General features: G+C 30.6%; 1 protein-coding gene across 1 annotated transcript in view; it reads right to left on the reverse strand.

The window, feature by feature from the left end:
- Positions 1 to 442: 442 nt before the first annotated feature.
- Positions 443 to 15539, reverse strand: part of Dhc1 (Dynein heavy chain 1) — a 108454-nt gene continuing 93357 nt past the window's right edge. Inside the window, 1 exon segment of the mRNA XM_065515984.1 lies at positions 443 to 851. Within this exon segment, the coding sequence (XP_065372056.1) occupies positions 598 to 851 (254 nt within the window). The 3' untranslated portion in view covers positions 443 to 597.

Genomic DNA, 15539 nt, shown 5'->3' on the forward strand with positions numbered 1-15539 from the left:
TGCTAAGTGCCACCAATTCAAACGGAAATATCTACATCTGTCTGCCTTACGTAATAAAAAGAAATTAATTCATGAAATTGATGAAATACTATACATTGTATAAGATTTTTTTAATCTAATTTTTTTTTAATCCAAATAGAACAATTTTTACACATTCATACAACAAATATTTTATGCTAGAAATATGCTACTTTGTAGTATTTATTACTAAATATGTTTACCTCATGCTACAATAAACTACGGCTAATTTCATTAGAGATTTCCATAAAGATTATGAGCAACGTTTAACTTGCATTTGGAAACGGAAGCATAATTAATTTGCCTACAGGAGTTAATTTAACAAACTAGAAATTAATATATGGATTTGAATACTAATACATTCCAAGGAAACAAAAATAAAAACTAAATAAAAGGAAAATGTAAAGGACATACATAAATTGACACGCACACTCTTCCAATTAGTATATACAGGCATAAATAAAACAGAATTTTAAATAATCTTAACATTCATCTATACATAAGTATGAATACATTCTCATAAAATAATCCCACACAGATGATAGAATAGATATGCTGATAGATACAACACACTCCTGTTTATTTAATATCACACAGTAGAGCAACACCACGCAATGTCCAGTGCTTGGGATTGAAATCGGTTTCAAAATCTATAGAACCCACATACTTGAGGTCGGTACGTTGAGGTTTACGATAAATGGGACATTCATACAATTTGGGATCTTTGCCGGCTGTAGTATTAATGGCATAGATATATATCACCGGCATTTGTTCGTATAAAACTTTCATTTTCGATTCGATTAATTTGCCACTACGACGATCCAAAGAAGCACCTGTAATGAAAAGGAAAATGAAACAATGAAATGAGCAAAATTAAAGAAATCCATTAAAATATTTGTTATTTATGAATAAATACACGTAAATAAGGCTAAGTGCGGTTACTTTATACAATAATTTCAAAACTAAGTCAAACGTTAATAACGTGGGTCATTTGTTTTCAAAGAATTTGCCATTAATTCATTGTTTTAACAAAACTAACCACCAAGACTTACTACATTCATTCACTTTTCTATTTTCTATACATATAAATAGAAAGTATAAAATACAACGATTTTTAATGGAACCTTTTAAAATAATGACCATTTAGAATTTTAATACACAAAAAGAACAATACAATATATAAAAGTATTAATCTCTTAGGATACATTTAGTTTATACATTTGCAAATGATACTGATAAAAAAAAACGCAAAAATAAGAACAATTAAAATCGACAGTTAAGAGAGCATCCTGTGCCCACGTGCACTCATCCACAGTTCTTAGCTGGAAAAAAGATAGGGTTTCACTTTGCAGGCCTTCTAAAAAACATATTTACACATTCTAAAAGATGCGGTACTCATTATATTCTGTCTTATCGCAGCAGAGGTGCTACACATTAAAAATTGCTTTGCTAAACCTTTTGTATAAAATTTAAACATGATTGGTTTTGCATTTATTCCAACATGTTGACTCACTATAACAGGTGCCCATTTTATAGTTCTTTCACGCTGGCTTACAACACACATATTCTTATTCTATTTCGTTTATTCGTCACTGAGAAAGCGAGGAATGCACATGCTAAGTGGGTTTTTTTTTATTAATATTGTAATCTCAATTAATGGGCTATGATAATATGTTGGAGACAATTTGATTAAGATTTTTGACTTCTTTATTATTAACAAATAAAGCCTGATAGACAATAACCTTTACATGAAACCAGAAAAAGGTAACAATTCTTCTAAACGTCTATAAAATTTTATGTTCTAAAGTTCACTCGAGGTAGCTTTCTATATATAAAACTACCCGTGTGATTCTCTAAATCTTTTATGCTAAACTCATTAAGAATATTTTCCCTTTTAAGCCTTAATAGAAGTTCCTAAATAGTCGTTCTTGTTAAAAATAAACGTGACCCTTTTTTTATTTTATTATTAATTAGAAATTTTTATAATCACTTGTTGTACTTTTAAAAAACATTTACTTTATTCAAATCGGGTAAGTATTTATCGAATTATAATCAACAGGGAAACCGGAAATATGCTCTAAAAAAAGCGTTTTAAGCGCTTTAAATATGCAGTAAAAACTTTAAAATATGCTCTTAAAATTTAAAAAATATGCTCTTAAAAAAACAAAGTTTTACATAATTTTTTACCAAAAAATTTCTAAAAATGTAAAATAACATAAAATAAACAAAAATAACAAGAATTAAAACAAGTATAACAAAAAATAAATACAACATAAAAACAATAGGAACTTAAGTTATGAAAAGGCTTTGAGAGGTATTTTTTGATGATATCTTTATCTTTTTTTTATATATATAAGTAATTCTTCTGTACGTGTGTTAGTAACTGAACTCGTTCTTAACGGCTGGGCCAAATTCGATGAAATTTGTTGTGTGTGTTTGAGTGGGTCCCTGTATGGTTTAGATTCACAATTGACCTATATAGGTACAATGGGCATGGCACCTCCCATACAAAGTAAAATTTTTTTAATGCATATCTTTAGTACTATTATAGTGGAAGTCTTCAAACTTTGTGTGAGCTATGGAAGAACAACGTTTGCCGGGACAGCTAGTTTTATATAAATATAAAGTCACTTTTTCAATTAAGGTTGTTATTGCAATAAATTATTATTAAAATAGTGTTTATTTTATATTAAAAAAAACATCTATTTTCAATTTTGAATTTTAAACAAAGGAAGTAAAAACCTGTAACACAACAGCGAAAAATAAGTAAGACAAAATTTGTTTTTGATAAAGTCAAAATATGTTCTAAAAACGCAAAAATATGACATAAATATGATCTTAAAACCAATATATTCAAAAATATGCATTTAAGGGTAAAATATGCAAAAATATGCACTAACAAATCGATGCCAAAATTCTTAAATAGTTCTGAAACGTGTAAATATCTTATCAATGTGCCCATTAGACTCACCAGGAAAAACATGCATTTGCATATTTTGGTTTCCCTGATAATCAAATATATTTTCAGCTGCATGGGGTATGGACAATAGTTTGAGATAATGTATATCAAACTGGCTGGAATCTATATTTAAAATTTGCGGTAACGGGAAAGAGTACACTGTTTTACTGTGGGTAAGGTTTTTTTTCTTCCAAAATGATCCGAAAAAAATGTTATCGTAAATAACACAACATTTGCCTTCGCGTGGTGCTAGGGCCAAAATTTGGTTATAGCCCTACAGGTCATGTGTCTGTAAAATTAGGCCTTTAGGAAGGCCCCTTTGCTGCATCTTTTTCTCGCTGGCTGTGATAAAGACAATACATATTTAATCAGAAAACAAATTTAAACTAAAACTTTTTTATTACGATACAAAGTTAATAAAGTATTAGCCATTATTCGCATAACAAAATTTATTTAGGAGACAAAGAATTTAGACAGTGAATGAAGAAGAACAATATTTCATTTTGAATTTTCGAATATAATATTGCATTGTCATCAGGTTTATAGCTTCAACAATTTTTTGAACATAACTTAGAAATTAGTTTCGAATTGTCAACAGAATATTGCATTGTCATTCTGGCTAAATTCTGACCTAAAAAACATACAAACAAATAAACAAACATTGGTAGTTAAATAAAAGCTTGTAAAAAGCACAGAATTTGGACTTGGAATTTCAAGCTGATTTTTCCCTATATCACCAATTATATAAATCACCAATTATTTTGATACTATGAGAATATATTCATACCCATTTTTGGAAATTGGCGAAATCAGTTCAGAAATGGCGAATTTATATGCGATTCAAATAAACAAATGAGATTCAAATAAACAAACGCACAAAATATTAGACATCAGTCGTATGATTAATGAGGGTTTTATACTAGTTGATATTAAGTATACGTGTTTGTGTACTCTTATTATTTCTAAAGAAAATCGTAACGTATCGTCACGCCGCACTGTGGGAAAAATGACCAATCTAGCTTATAAAAAATATATATATTTTTTTAAATTTATAAACCTATAGCATAGAATAATTCTATGATAGTTGCTACTATAAAATGCATTCAACATTTTTCGATTGATATGTTAATTATGAAAATACAGGGTCGTAAATGTATGCAATGAATAAGTAGTACGTTCATGAGGGATTTTGGTATCATGTTTCACCAAATATATTATGAAAAGTTGTATTGCGCTATTGATCTACATTTTATTTTTGGATAAAACAAGTCCTAAAGATTACGAGGACATTACGAGTAGTGAAAATGATTTTAGTAATACCTTTTGCAATTAAATATATAAAAGTATATTTTTGTCAAAATTTCTTAATGTGAAAAGGGATTAGAAAAAAGTACCCCTAATTGCCGCCAAACTAATTTTTGAATTTGAAACTAGACCTAATAGAGTAAGTCTGGACAAAAAATTGGCTGCCACAAAGTAGAATTTTAAGCAATTGTTTAACCCTCTGGCTCTGGCACCAATACATTTAATTTTCTATATAATCATATTGTTAGGGATACTCAACCATTAGGGATACTGGTGCAGCCGTCCTTAATTTCAATAACCACAATAGGACCAGGCTTCAAATAACTAGGACCAAAAAAGTGTTTAAAATTGAGATATTTACATATATAAATAGGGTTAAACAAATATAACTTGTCAGCGATATACAAGTGTTTGTTTTTTATGGGTTTTTTGCAGAGTATCCAAAACCGAATACCGGTCAACCGGTTTTTTCATCTTTGTAAACTCCACCGGTTTCGATTTTTTTAACTTTTCGGTTTTTTGTAAGACGGTTAACCGGTTTCAATGAAATATATTTCAATCAAACATATTTATAAAAACTTTGATACAGTTTTTAAAAATATTGATTTATTTTATAGTAAATTGTAGCATTTGACAATATTTCGTAAAATATATAAAATAATTGCATAATGATAGAGCTTTAAAAATTCAAAAATGCTAAATAAAAATTTAATATAAACAGGTTAACCGGTTTTTTTTGAAGACAAAAACTGAAACCGTTTAACCAGTTTTTTAAAAGACAGGTTACAAAACTCGCGAAACCCCATCATAAACAAGAGGTTTTTTTCAACATTTTTCAATCAAAATTAATTTTTTAAATAATTTTTATTGCAAAAAGCTATTGCTATGATTTAATTAACATATAAAAAGATTTTTTTGTTGAGTTTTATTTAACAAAAAATTCTGATTTATTTTGTTGAACTTCAAGAAAAATTGTAGTTTCCACTTTAGGCGACTGACTCCAACAAATGTCAGCGGCGGCTCAAAGCCGGCTATCAGCCGACTAAAGACTAATTACTCAAATTGTAAAAAATTAAAAATTGTAAAAGTGAAATTCCGAAAATTTTGTGATATTACTATAGAACTTTAAACAAATACGGCGGCTATTTTCAAGCCTATTTAAGACGTAAAAACTTCGGCAGCAGCGGCTTTTAAAATTTATCGACGGCTAGGCTCTCCCGGCTTAGTGTTCTCTGATGTAAACTTGTTTAAGTATAATTTTTGATTGCCTAAGTTACTTATTTAATACGCAGCTGTTTTAAAATTTTATCACTAAAGTAGCATTTGAAAATATAAATTATTTTCGTTTCTTTAATAACATTATAGTTTAGTAAATAGCACAGCAAAACTGATTTTACTTATGCTCTTTTATCGAAAATCTCTATTAATTAATATTAAGAGCTTAACACAAACTTATAGCATTAACAAAATTTAAGCCGCATCTCTTCGCAGAAAACACATTTTCGGTTATTACGGTAAAACTTGTTAGCAAAATCTTTGTTTATTAACCACCTAAACTGAAATTCAATAAAAACATTGTGCGCACCTATACATATATGTGTCTATTAGACCTGGCCTTAAAAAAATATTTGCTTTGGGTGGGTTTCTAAATAACCAACAGGGATAACTGGAACCCCTGTCGGTTATCTATAGAAAATTATAAAATTTTGCTAACAATAACACTGTAAAACATAACTAATTAAATTATTTTTTAAACGTTTGAAATAAATTATATTTTTTCGAGATCTGTAAAGAAATGAAATATATCAAAGTTGTACGCTTTTTGTCTGACCATATATAAGGGTTAGCATTCGAATAATTAAGAAAGAAAAAATGTTATCCGAATGAATAAAATTTTAAAATTTAGAAAAACAATTATTCGATCCTCATAATTAGAATCCGTATGTCCAAATTGATTTTAAGATCGTCTTATACAGGATAATATTGCATCCTGGCTTAATTTCGAATGGTGGTGGATTAGTCAGTGTAAATTAGAAGCTTTTAGCTTCATGTGGAGCCACTTGGCTTCTATATGCCGACGCGAAGTAAGGTGTCAATGTAAATGAATACCAAGGTATGTAACGTGATCAGACTGTGGGATGTGCACACTGTTTAGTGTCACTGGTATACAACTTCCTCTCCTAAGTTAAAATGTCCATTCACTTGTATTCTCCAATTTTATAGATACTTTTCTACGTGTCTGAGATAATTATCTAGGTTTCCAGATGCTACGTTTAAGTCCACATAAGAACTAAGAATTGCAGTGTCATCTACAAAGGTGGAAATGGTTAATTCTTCGGACTCTGGCAAATCAGATGCGTATAATAGGTACAGCGTTGCTTCCAGAACACTACCCTGAGGTATATCAGCATTGATCGCATATTCGCTTGTCACATAATCTCAGCATAGGTAAGGCTCTAGTATTGTGTGTGTACTAGAAGGCAGTAGGCATTTTATCTTGCGTATTGGACTTTTATGCCATACCTTGTCAAAAGCCTGAGCAACATCTAGAAATACATATTGACCAACAGTACTTCTTTAGTTTGAAAGATGCTCGTCTCTCTCCAGTTTTATAGACGGTTAACTTGCTCAATTGTTGATGATCTGAAATAATGTTTTGACTATTTAAGAATATGAGCAATTCCATTATGTCGCACGGGACATTCGTACACATTAAAAGTGAAAAATAAGTCAAAATAAATAGAATTTTTAGTTTGACAAAAAGCTTAATTTATAGCTCTTAATTAGCCCTATAATTGGTGCTAAGTTTGATTTTGGGCAAGTTTTCATTTGCAAGATAATTGCAAAAAACCGAGGCAATTGCATGGGACAAATACAGAAGTCAATTTCGTGGCCAAACATTCGAACGCCAATTTTCAGCGAAACCGGAAGCAATATTTCAATGTGAATAATTTTACAATATTGTGCATTGATGTCTGTTAAAAATGGTTTTGGTTTTATGCAAAAACTTGTTATACTTTTTATATTAAATTAATTTTAATCACAGTCGCACGGGATATGTCGCAAGGGACATTTTTTTCCATCATGATATTAATGTATTTTCTGTTGCTTTTTACGAAATAAATTGTAAACAATGTTTTTAAATTAATAGAAGTGTTGAATGTATTTATTTCAATATAATATCAACAAACTAAAAACGTAAGAAAAATATTTAGTACGAATAAACCCCTGTCTATACTTGACAAATATTTGACGAAATGTTTTCAATGTTGTCTGAGCAAAAACACTAACAAATTTGTCATAACGAGGCAATAACACTAAAAAATTATAATTTTTTATCTCGACAACCATTTTGACGTTTATCATTCAAAAAATTTATCAAGTATAGACATAGCGCAAAGTATTGTATATCAGTAAATACAATAAAAAAATAAATTTAAATGAAAGTAGTTTCAGGAATATCAAATGGATATTTTTTCCAGAATACGCAGTTCTATCTGCTTTTCCTTTCAAAAGTAGTCCAACAGGGCTATACCTGGAATGCTTTTCACTTCTCTCCATTTTTTGTCTAAATTATATAATAAAGAATGCTTTTCAATCTCATCAGACGGCAGAAGATATAATTTTACCATATTTATGTGATGTTGTGCATATTTACATGATTTATTTCATTTATGTAAGAAAAAATAATTTTAAAATTTACGATGTCGCCGGGACCATCTTTATTTGAGTACCAAAATCATAATTGTTCTTATTTTTCAGTAAAGTTTCTTTTATTTTAATTGTATTAAAAATCTCTGTTTGGACTCAATATTTGATAATCTTTCGACGCACTGATACCAAATGTTGTTTTTCAATGTCGCAAGGGACATCGAAATATTTGATAATGCAAAGCAAAAACTTACAGTTATTTGCAATCGCATAGTTTCTTATGCATTCTATTTTGACTCTTTGTACCCTCAGGAAGATTTTAGATATCAAAAGTATCAAAACAAAATGTACATTATAAATATTCAAATTTGAAAAGTCGCCCTTGGTCGACTTTGCATTCGAATATCTCGAAATGGGTTATGAATAAATGGAAAATTTCTTTACATATTTTTTTAGTTTAAGCAAATTCTTGTTGTACTGCAAACAAAAAAAGTGTTATTTTATGACAAACCAATAAACATAGTTCTAAAAGTCTTATTAGTTTATAACTTTTTTGTTTGAAACCCAACAAAAATTTATTTAAACTAAAAAAATATTTTATGACATTATGACAATACGACCTAATAGGAGACAGTTTGAATCCCCAATTATTTAAATTTGATTGTTTCCCTATGAAAATGGGATAAAACAAAGTGTTTTCAAACACTTTTAATTTTCTGGTCTCGGTGGACCTTTCGGTGGAAATGCCCATATTAAAATTTTTACTTGGATTATTTTTTCAAATAGTTTAAACAAACAAGGCAATAAGCTAATCGGTCTGTAGGATGATGTCAATGTTAAATCCTTTACTGGCTAGGGTATCATTATTATTTGGTAGATTTTCAAATATCCTCTTCGAGGAGAAGTCTATTAATTTCTATATTGGAAATATACATACAGAAATTTTCTGGTTTTAAACAAATTTTATTAAATTATTCGAATAATATTTTTTACTCATTATTCGTTCGAATAATCGAATTATTTGAATAATAAAACTCCTTGTCCTTAATTTATGCATCTTTTAGTTTATGCTAACGCAAGTTATAACAAAACCCATCCAAAACAAAGTTATTTTATAAGGGAAGGCCTAATGTACATATGTTTGTACGAAAGTTAATGTCTTTAGTTTTATTCGAACTTACATTATCGTTTATTCTCTTGTGACATAACAAGGATTTTCTAATACACACATAAAAAAGAATTTACCTACATACACATAAATAAAATAAACGTACATAGATACATTAGAAATCACATTTTTTCTTAATGTTGGCTTTATGTGTGGGTGTCATTTTAATACAATGAAACATTTAGTGTGGTTTTATATTCGTAGGTGTAAATTATACTGGTGCAAAACTTAGAAAATTTAATTTAGATAATTTGAACTAAATTATTACTTGAACTAAAATTGTTTCTTTTGAAATAAATAATCAATTTTTTTTTTGTTGTGAGACATATGAAAAAATCTTTTGGTTCTGAGATCCAGTTCACCAAACACTGAATCCAGAACAAACATTTTGAGAAACGGTATCTTAGAATGAATTAAAATTTTTATTTATTTTAGTTGCAAACATACAAAATTTTTTTTTGGGGAATCACCCTAATGTACATGTGTATTTGTTCTCATTAATTTATTCATTCACCTGTTGTTATCTGTGAGTATAGGTTTGAATTAATTTTTGGGTTACACAGTTATACATATGTATTAATTGTCTCTCTTCTTTTGACCCTATACCCAATGTTGCCAGACAAATTTTATGTCATATCTCAAACCTAAAAATCCAAGTCGCCAAAAAAATACCGATTTCAAAGTTAAAATCTACAAAATTTTATAATAAGTGCATATAAACTAAGTTTTCAACAATCCGTTTTCTTAATCAATTATAGTGTGGTGCCTCTAAAATAAACACTTTACAAAAATATACTTGTCAAACAAAAATTGTAACAAATAAAACTTTTTAAAATTAATCACATTTACTTTGCTTTTATAATAACAAAATGAAAAATATTTTTTCATTCGTTTTTTGAATTTGAATTATTAAAGAATCTTTTTTATAAAATATAAAAATATATTGTTGGTCTTTTTATTTAAAAACTAAATACGTGCCAACAAATTGGTGACCCCGCATTTTAAAGATTTTATGTAATAAGGATGTCAACTTCCGAAGACGATTTTTCATCTCTACCATCAAATTCTCCTCATATGGAAATTTCAAGAGTCGCAGTAAAAGCACCACCATTTTGGCGTTCAGATCCATTGCTTTGGTTTAAACAAATGGAATCGCAGTTTATAATGGCTGGTGTTACTCAAGACGCAACGAAATTTCACACAATTGTGGCATCAATAGAAAGCAACATTCTCGAGAAAGTGCAAGACATCATAATCAACCCTCCGGCTGCAAACATGTACGAAACCTTGAAAGCAAAACTCATCAGTTCATTTTCCGACTCTGAAGATAAGCGTCTCAAGAAACTTTTGACAGAAGTCGAATTATCGGATAGAAAACCATCAGATTTGTTAAGTCAAATGCGTTCCTTAGCTCAAGGTAGAGTATCGGATGATATTTTAAAAAAACTTTGGATGCAGCGGCTACCATCTCAAATGAATGCAATTTTATCCGTCAGTGAAGACCGCTTAGAAAAACTGGCCACCATGGCAGATAAAATTTGTGATTGCTCAGATACAGAACTCCATACGATTTCCACGTCATCAGAAAACCGTACGAGCAGGCTCGATAATATTGAACGTCAGCTGGAAAGTCTGTGCAACAAAATGGAATCTTTCGGAAGATCGAGGAGTAAGAGCAAGACAACAGGTAAACGTAGTCGTTCCAAGACAGTTTCAAGCAAAGATAAACCATTATGTTGGTATCATTTCAAATTTGGAAACGAAGCTAAGAAATGTGTTGTCCCTTGCAATTTCAATCAATCAAATCAGGAAAACTAATCGGAGCTCCATCTTCGGTGACGGATGGGAGCAGCCAAGAGCTATGTCGCCTGTTTATTCGAGATATTAAATCGAAATCCAGGTTTTTAGTCGATTCTGGAGCAGACGTTTCAGTAATTCCAGTATCATCATTACAACACAAGCAACAACCTAGTTCACTAATTTTATATGCAGCAAATAAGTCGACAATTCGAACTTTTGGAATCAAAACTCTTACTATTGATTTGGGACTAAAGCGGAATTTCACATGGGATTTTGTCATTGCTGATATAGATAAACCAATTATTGGATCAGATTTTTTGGGTAATTATGGCCTACTCATCGACGTTAGAAATAATTGCCTCATCGATCCAAAATCTAAAAACAGTGCTAAAGGTATAGTAGTTAATGATCAAAATTTGTCAATAAAAACTATATCACCTTCGTCTCCATTCTATTCTCTTATAATGGAATATAATGATCTATCAAAAATAAATTTTCATTCTAATGCAAAACATTCAGTCAAACATTTTATAGAAACCACAAATGGTCCTCCAGTATTTTGCAAACCAAGACGTCTTTCACCTGAAAAGCTACTTGTAGTTAAAAAAGAATTCAATGAAATGGTTCGTCTTGGAATTTGTCGTCCTTCCAGTAGTAACTGGGCAAGCCCACTACACATGGTCAAGAAATCCAATGGAGAGTGGCGTCCCTGTGGTGACTACCGTAATCTTAATGCACGTACCATACCTGATTGTTATGCTGTTCCACATATTCACGATTTTGGAATGCTCTTGGATGGTAAGAAAGTATTTAGTAAGGTAGATTTAGTAAAAGCATACCACCACATTCCTGTCGCAGAAGACGACATTAAAAAGACGGCAATAACAACACCGATGGGAAATTTTGAGTTTCTCAGAATGACGTTTGGTTTGTGCAATGCTGCACAATCCTTCCAACGTTTTATGCATGAAGTAACAAGAGATTTGGAATTCATATACGTTTATATTGATGATTTACTAATTGCATCTGAAAGCGAGCAAATACATCAGAAGCATTTAAGGAGTTTATTTGAAAGGCTGCGTCAATATGGTCTTACCATAAACTTTTCGAAATGTGTGTTTGGAGTATCACAACTTGAATTCCTTGGTTATTTGGTTACGGAAAAGGGCCTGAAACCACTTCCCAGTCGCGTTGAAGCCATTTCACAGTACAAACTACCTGAAACTGTTAAGGAGCTCAAGTGTTTCTTAGGTATGATTAACTTCTACCGACGTTTCATACCACATGCCGCAAAACATCAAGCAATTTTACATGGAATACATCAAGGTAATATTAAGAATGATAAACGTCCTATTGAATGGAATGAATCAAGAAAACAAGCATTCGAAGAATGTAAGCAACAACTGGCCAAAGCAACTCTTTTGTGTTATCCAAAAGAAAATGTTCCCACTTCCTTGTGTGTAGATGCATCGGATGCAGCAATGGGAGGTGTATTACAGCAGTTTATAGAAGGTGAGTGGAAACCATTGGGATTTTTTTCTAAAAAACTTAATAAGACCCAGAAAAAATACAGTGCGTATGACCGTGAACTACTGGCCATATTTGCCACACTGAAACACTTTCAATATTTTTTGGAAGGTCGTCAATTTTGTATTTTTTCCGATCACAAACCACTCATATACGCGTTTAAACAAAAACCTGATAAAGCTTCTCCTAGACAGTTAAGACAGTTGGATTATATAAGTCAGTATACTACCGATATTCGTCATATAAAAGGAAAAGACAATATTGTTGCTGATACTCTGTCCCGTATTCAAGCAATAGATATGCCTACAAATTTAGATTTCCACAAGTTGGCTGAAGAACAAAAGATCGATGAAGAGCTAATGTCACTTATAAACAACAACAATTCTTCTCTTAATTTAAAATTAGTAAATAATGGGGAATATAAGATTTACTGTGACGTCTCCAATTCGAAAATAAGACCTTATTTGATAAAATCTTTTCGGAAATTAGTATTTGATAATCTTCATAACTTATCCCATCCAGGTTCTAAAGCTTCTGTAGATATGGTACGTTCGCGTTATATTTGGAAATCCTTAAGAAAAGATGTTTCAGAATGGGCTAGAGGTTGCATTGCGTGTCAAAAATCAAAGGTAAACCGGCATACGAAAAGTCCTTTGGGCGAATTTAAACCACCAACAGAACGATTCAAGCATATCAATATAGACATTGTAGGTCCATTGGAAAGTTGCCAAGGTTATCGATATCTCCTATCATGTATTGATAGGTATACAAAATGGACGGAAGCTATTCCATTAACAGACATAAAAGCTGAAACAGTTGCAGCCGCTTTTACTAATATTTGGATATCTAGATTTGGAGTACCAAAACAAATAATAACCGACCAAGGAAGACAATTTGAAAGTAAATTATTTCGTGAACTTTCCAAATTATTCGGCTCAAGAGTAACACATACGACCTCTTATCACCCTCAATCAAATGGGCTAATTGAAAGATAGCACAGAACTTTGAAGTCTGCACTGAAGTGTTATGAGAAGAAAGATTGGGTAAGCGTTCTACCACTTGTCATGCTTGGTCTGCGCACAAGAATTATGACGGACTCCAATGTGTCTGCTGCAGAAATGGTATATGGAACATCTCTAACTTTACCAGGTGAACTAATCGAAGAAAAATCTCCTAATATTAGTGACACAGAATGGATTAAATTATTTCGAGATCACATGTTAAGTATCAAGCCTTTAATAACTGGTTGTAATAGCAACAGCAAAACATTCGTTAATGATAAACTTAAAGATTGTGAACATGTATTCGTCAGATGTGACGCAGTAAAGAAACCACTTCAACCTCCGTATAATGGCCCATATAAAGTTATTTCAAGAACTGACAAATTTTTTAAACTTCTAATTAACGGAAAGGAAAATGTTGTTACCATAGATAGATTAAAACCTTGTTTAAGTTTTACAGATTCCCCAGATGTATTTAAGAAGACAAAAAGAGTCAGATTCGCTGTTTGACAACGCTGGAGGGGGAGTACTGTGGTGCCTCTAAAATAAACACTTTACAAAAATATACTTGTCAAACAAAAATTGTAACAAATAAAACTTTTTAAAATTAATCACATTTACTTTGCTTTTATAATAACAAAATGAAAAATATTTTTTCATTCGTTTTTTGAATTTGAATTATTAAAGAATCTTTTTTATAAAATATAAAAATATATTGTTGGTCTTTTTATTTAAAAACTAAATACGTGCCAACAATAGTAAACAAATCCATGTGCATTGGGGATATAACTAATTTTATAAATATGTCAATTAGTAATGTCAATAGTTATATACCTAATGTGCATATGCTTCTTCAAAATCGGTTCAAAAATCCATAATTTTCATAAAATGTTTAGCTTTAGTGTTTTTTATCTTTTGTTAGGTATATTCATTAGGATGGCCCTTAACATTTTGTGAATTTTGGTAAAAAATCAACCTGAATGAATCGGATGGGGTTAAGACGTATTTTTAAAATATTATTAAAAAATTTTTTGATATTTTTAACTTCAATATAGTGGCAAATTGATGTTGTTAGTGCGTTTTTTTAACGTATTTGATTTCAGTCTATTCTGAAATTCAAGTTTGAATTTATTTTCTAATGAAAAACGTATGTACATTGAAGTCATACATATTTGTTATTGTAGTTGTTACTATGGTGCTTTTATGCAAATCTTTAAATTTTAGATTTTTTAATTTTGAAAGTAATACCACGAGCTGCTCGATCAAATTTAGGTCGGCGGAAAAGACAAAATTCGAATCGATAATACAACGCAATCAATTATCTATTATCACATTCAAGAAAAGTCATCAGACCACATTATTCAAATTTATTGATACCGTAATGAATCAAAATGACGCAGTCAATTATCCATTACAATTTTTGAATTACTTGGAACCGCCTGGTATGCCACCGTATTGTTTGAATTTAAAGATCTGCTCATCTATTATTTTACTGCGGAATTTAAATGCGCCAAAACTGTGTAACGGCACAAGACTTGCTATAAAAAATGTATGCCGAATTTGATTGAAGCCGTAGTATTGATTGACAAAGCGAAATTGTGCTTATACAGCGTATTCCACTGAAACCAACAGACATGGCATTTGAATTCAAGCGCATGCAATTCCCAGTGCGTCTATCATTTGCCATGTCCATTAAAAAGGCACAAGGAGAAACGCTTCAAGTATACGGATTGAATTTAGACGAGCCGTGCTTGTGTATCCAAATGTTTTTGAATTAAAATAAGTCCTCAAAAATAAAACAAATTCTTGAAATTTTTATGTAAAAAAAATGTTAGAACTTTTCATAATTTTTAATGTAGTTGAAGCACTCTAAACCCATCTTACGTTTATATTTGACAAAACAAAAAAGTTCCTCTTCAACCACCTTGAAAGCAAAACAACATTTGCCGGGTCAGCTAGTAAAATACTAAAATTGGTTAAACATTTTTAAAGTTATTCAAAATTCCCCAGGCTTGTAACCAAAAAGTTGTCCTATTTGATGACAAAGAACAGTTGTAGATCTTGGAAACATCAAACATCCAAGAGGTGCATACTAATGTTCATTTAAAAC

This window comes from Calliphora vicina, chromosome 1 (assembly GCF_958450345.1).
Source record: "Calliphora vicina chromosome 1, idCalVici1.1, whole genome shotgun sequence".
Lineage (NCBI taxonomy): Eukaryota > Metazoa > Arthropoda > Insecta > Diptera > Calliphoridae > Calliphora > Calliphora vicina.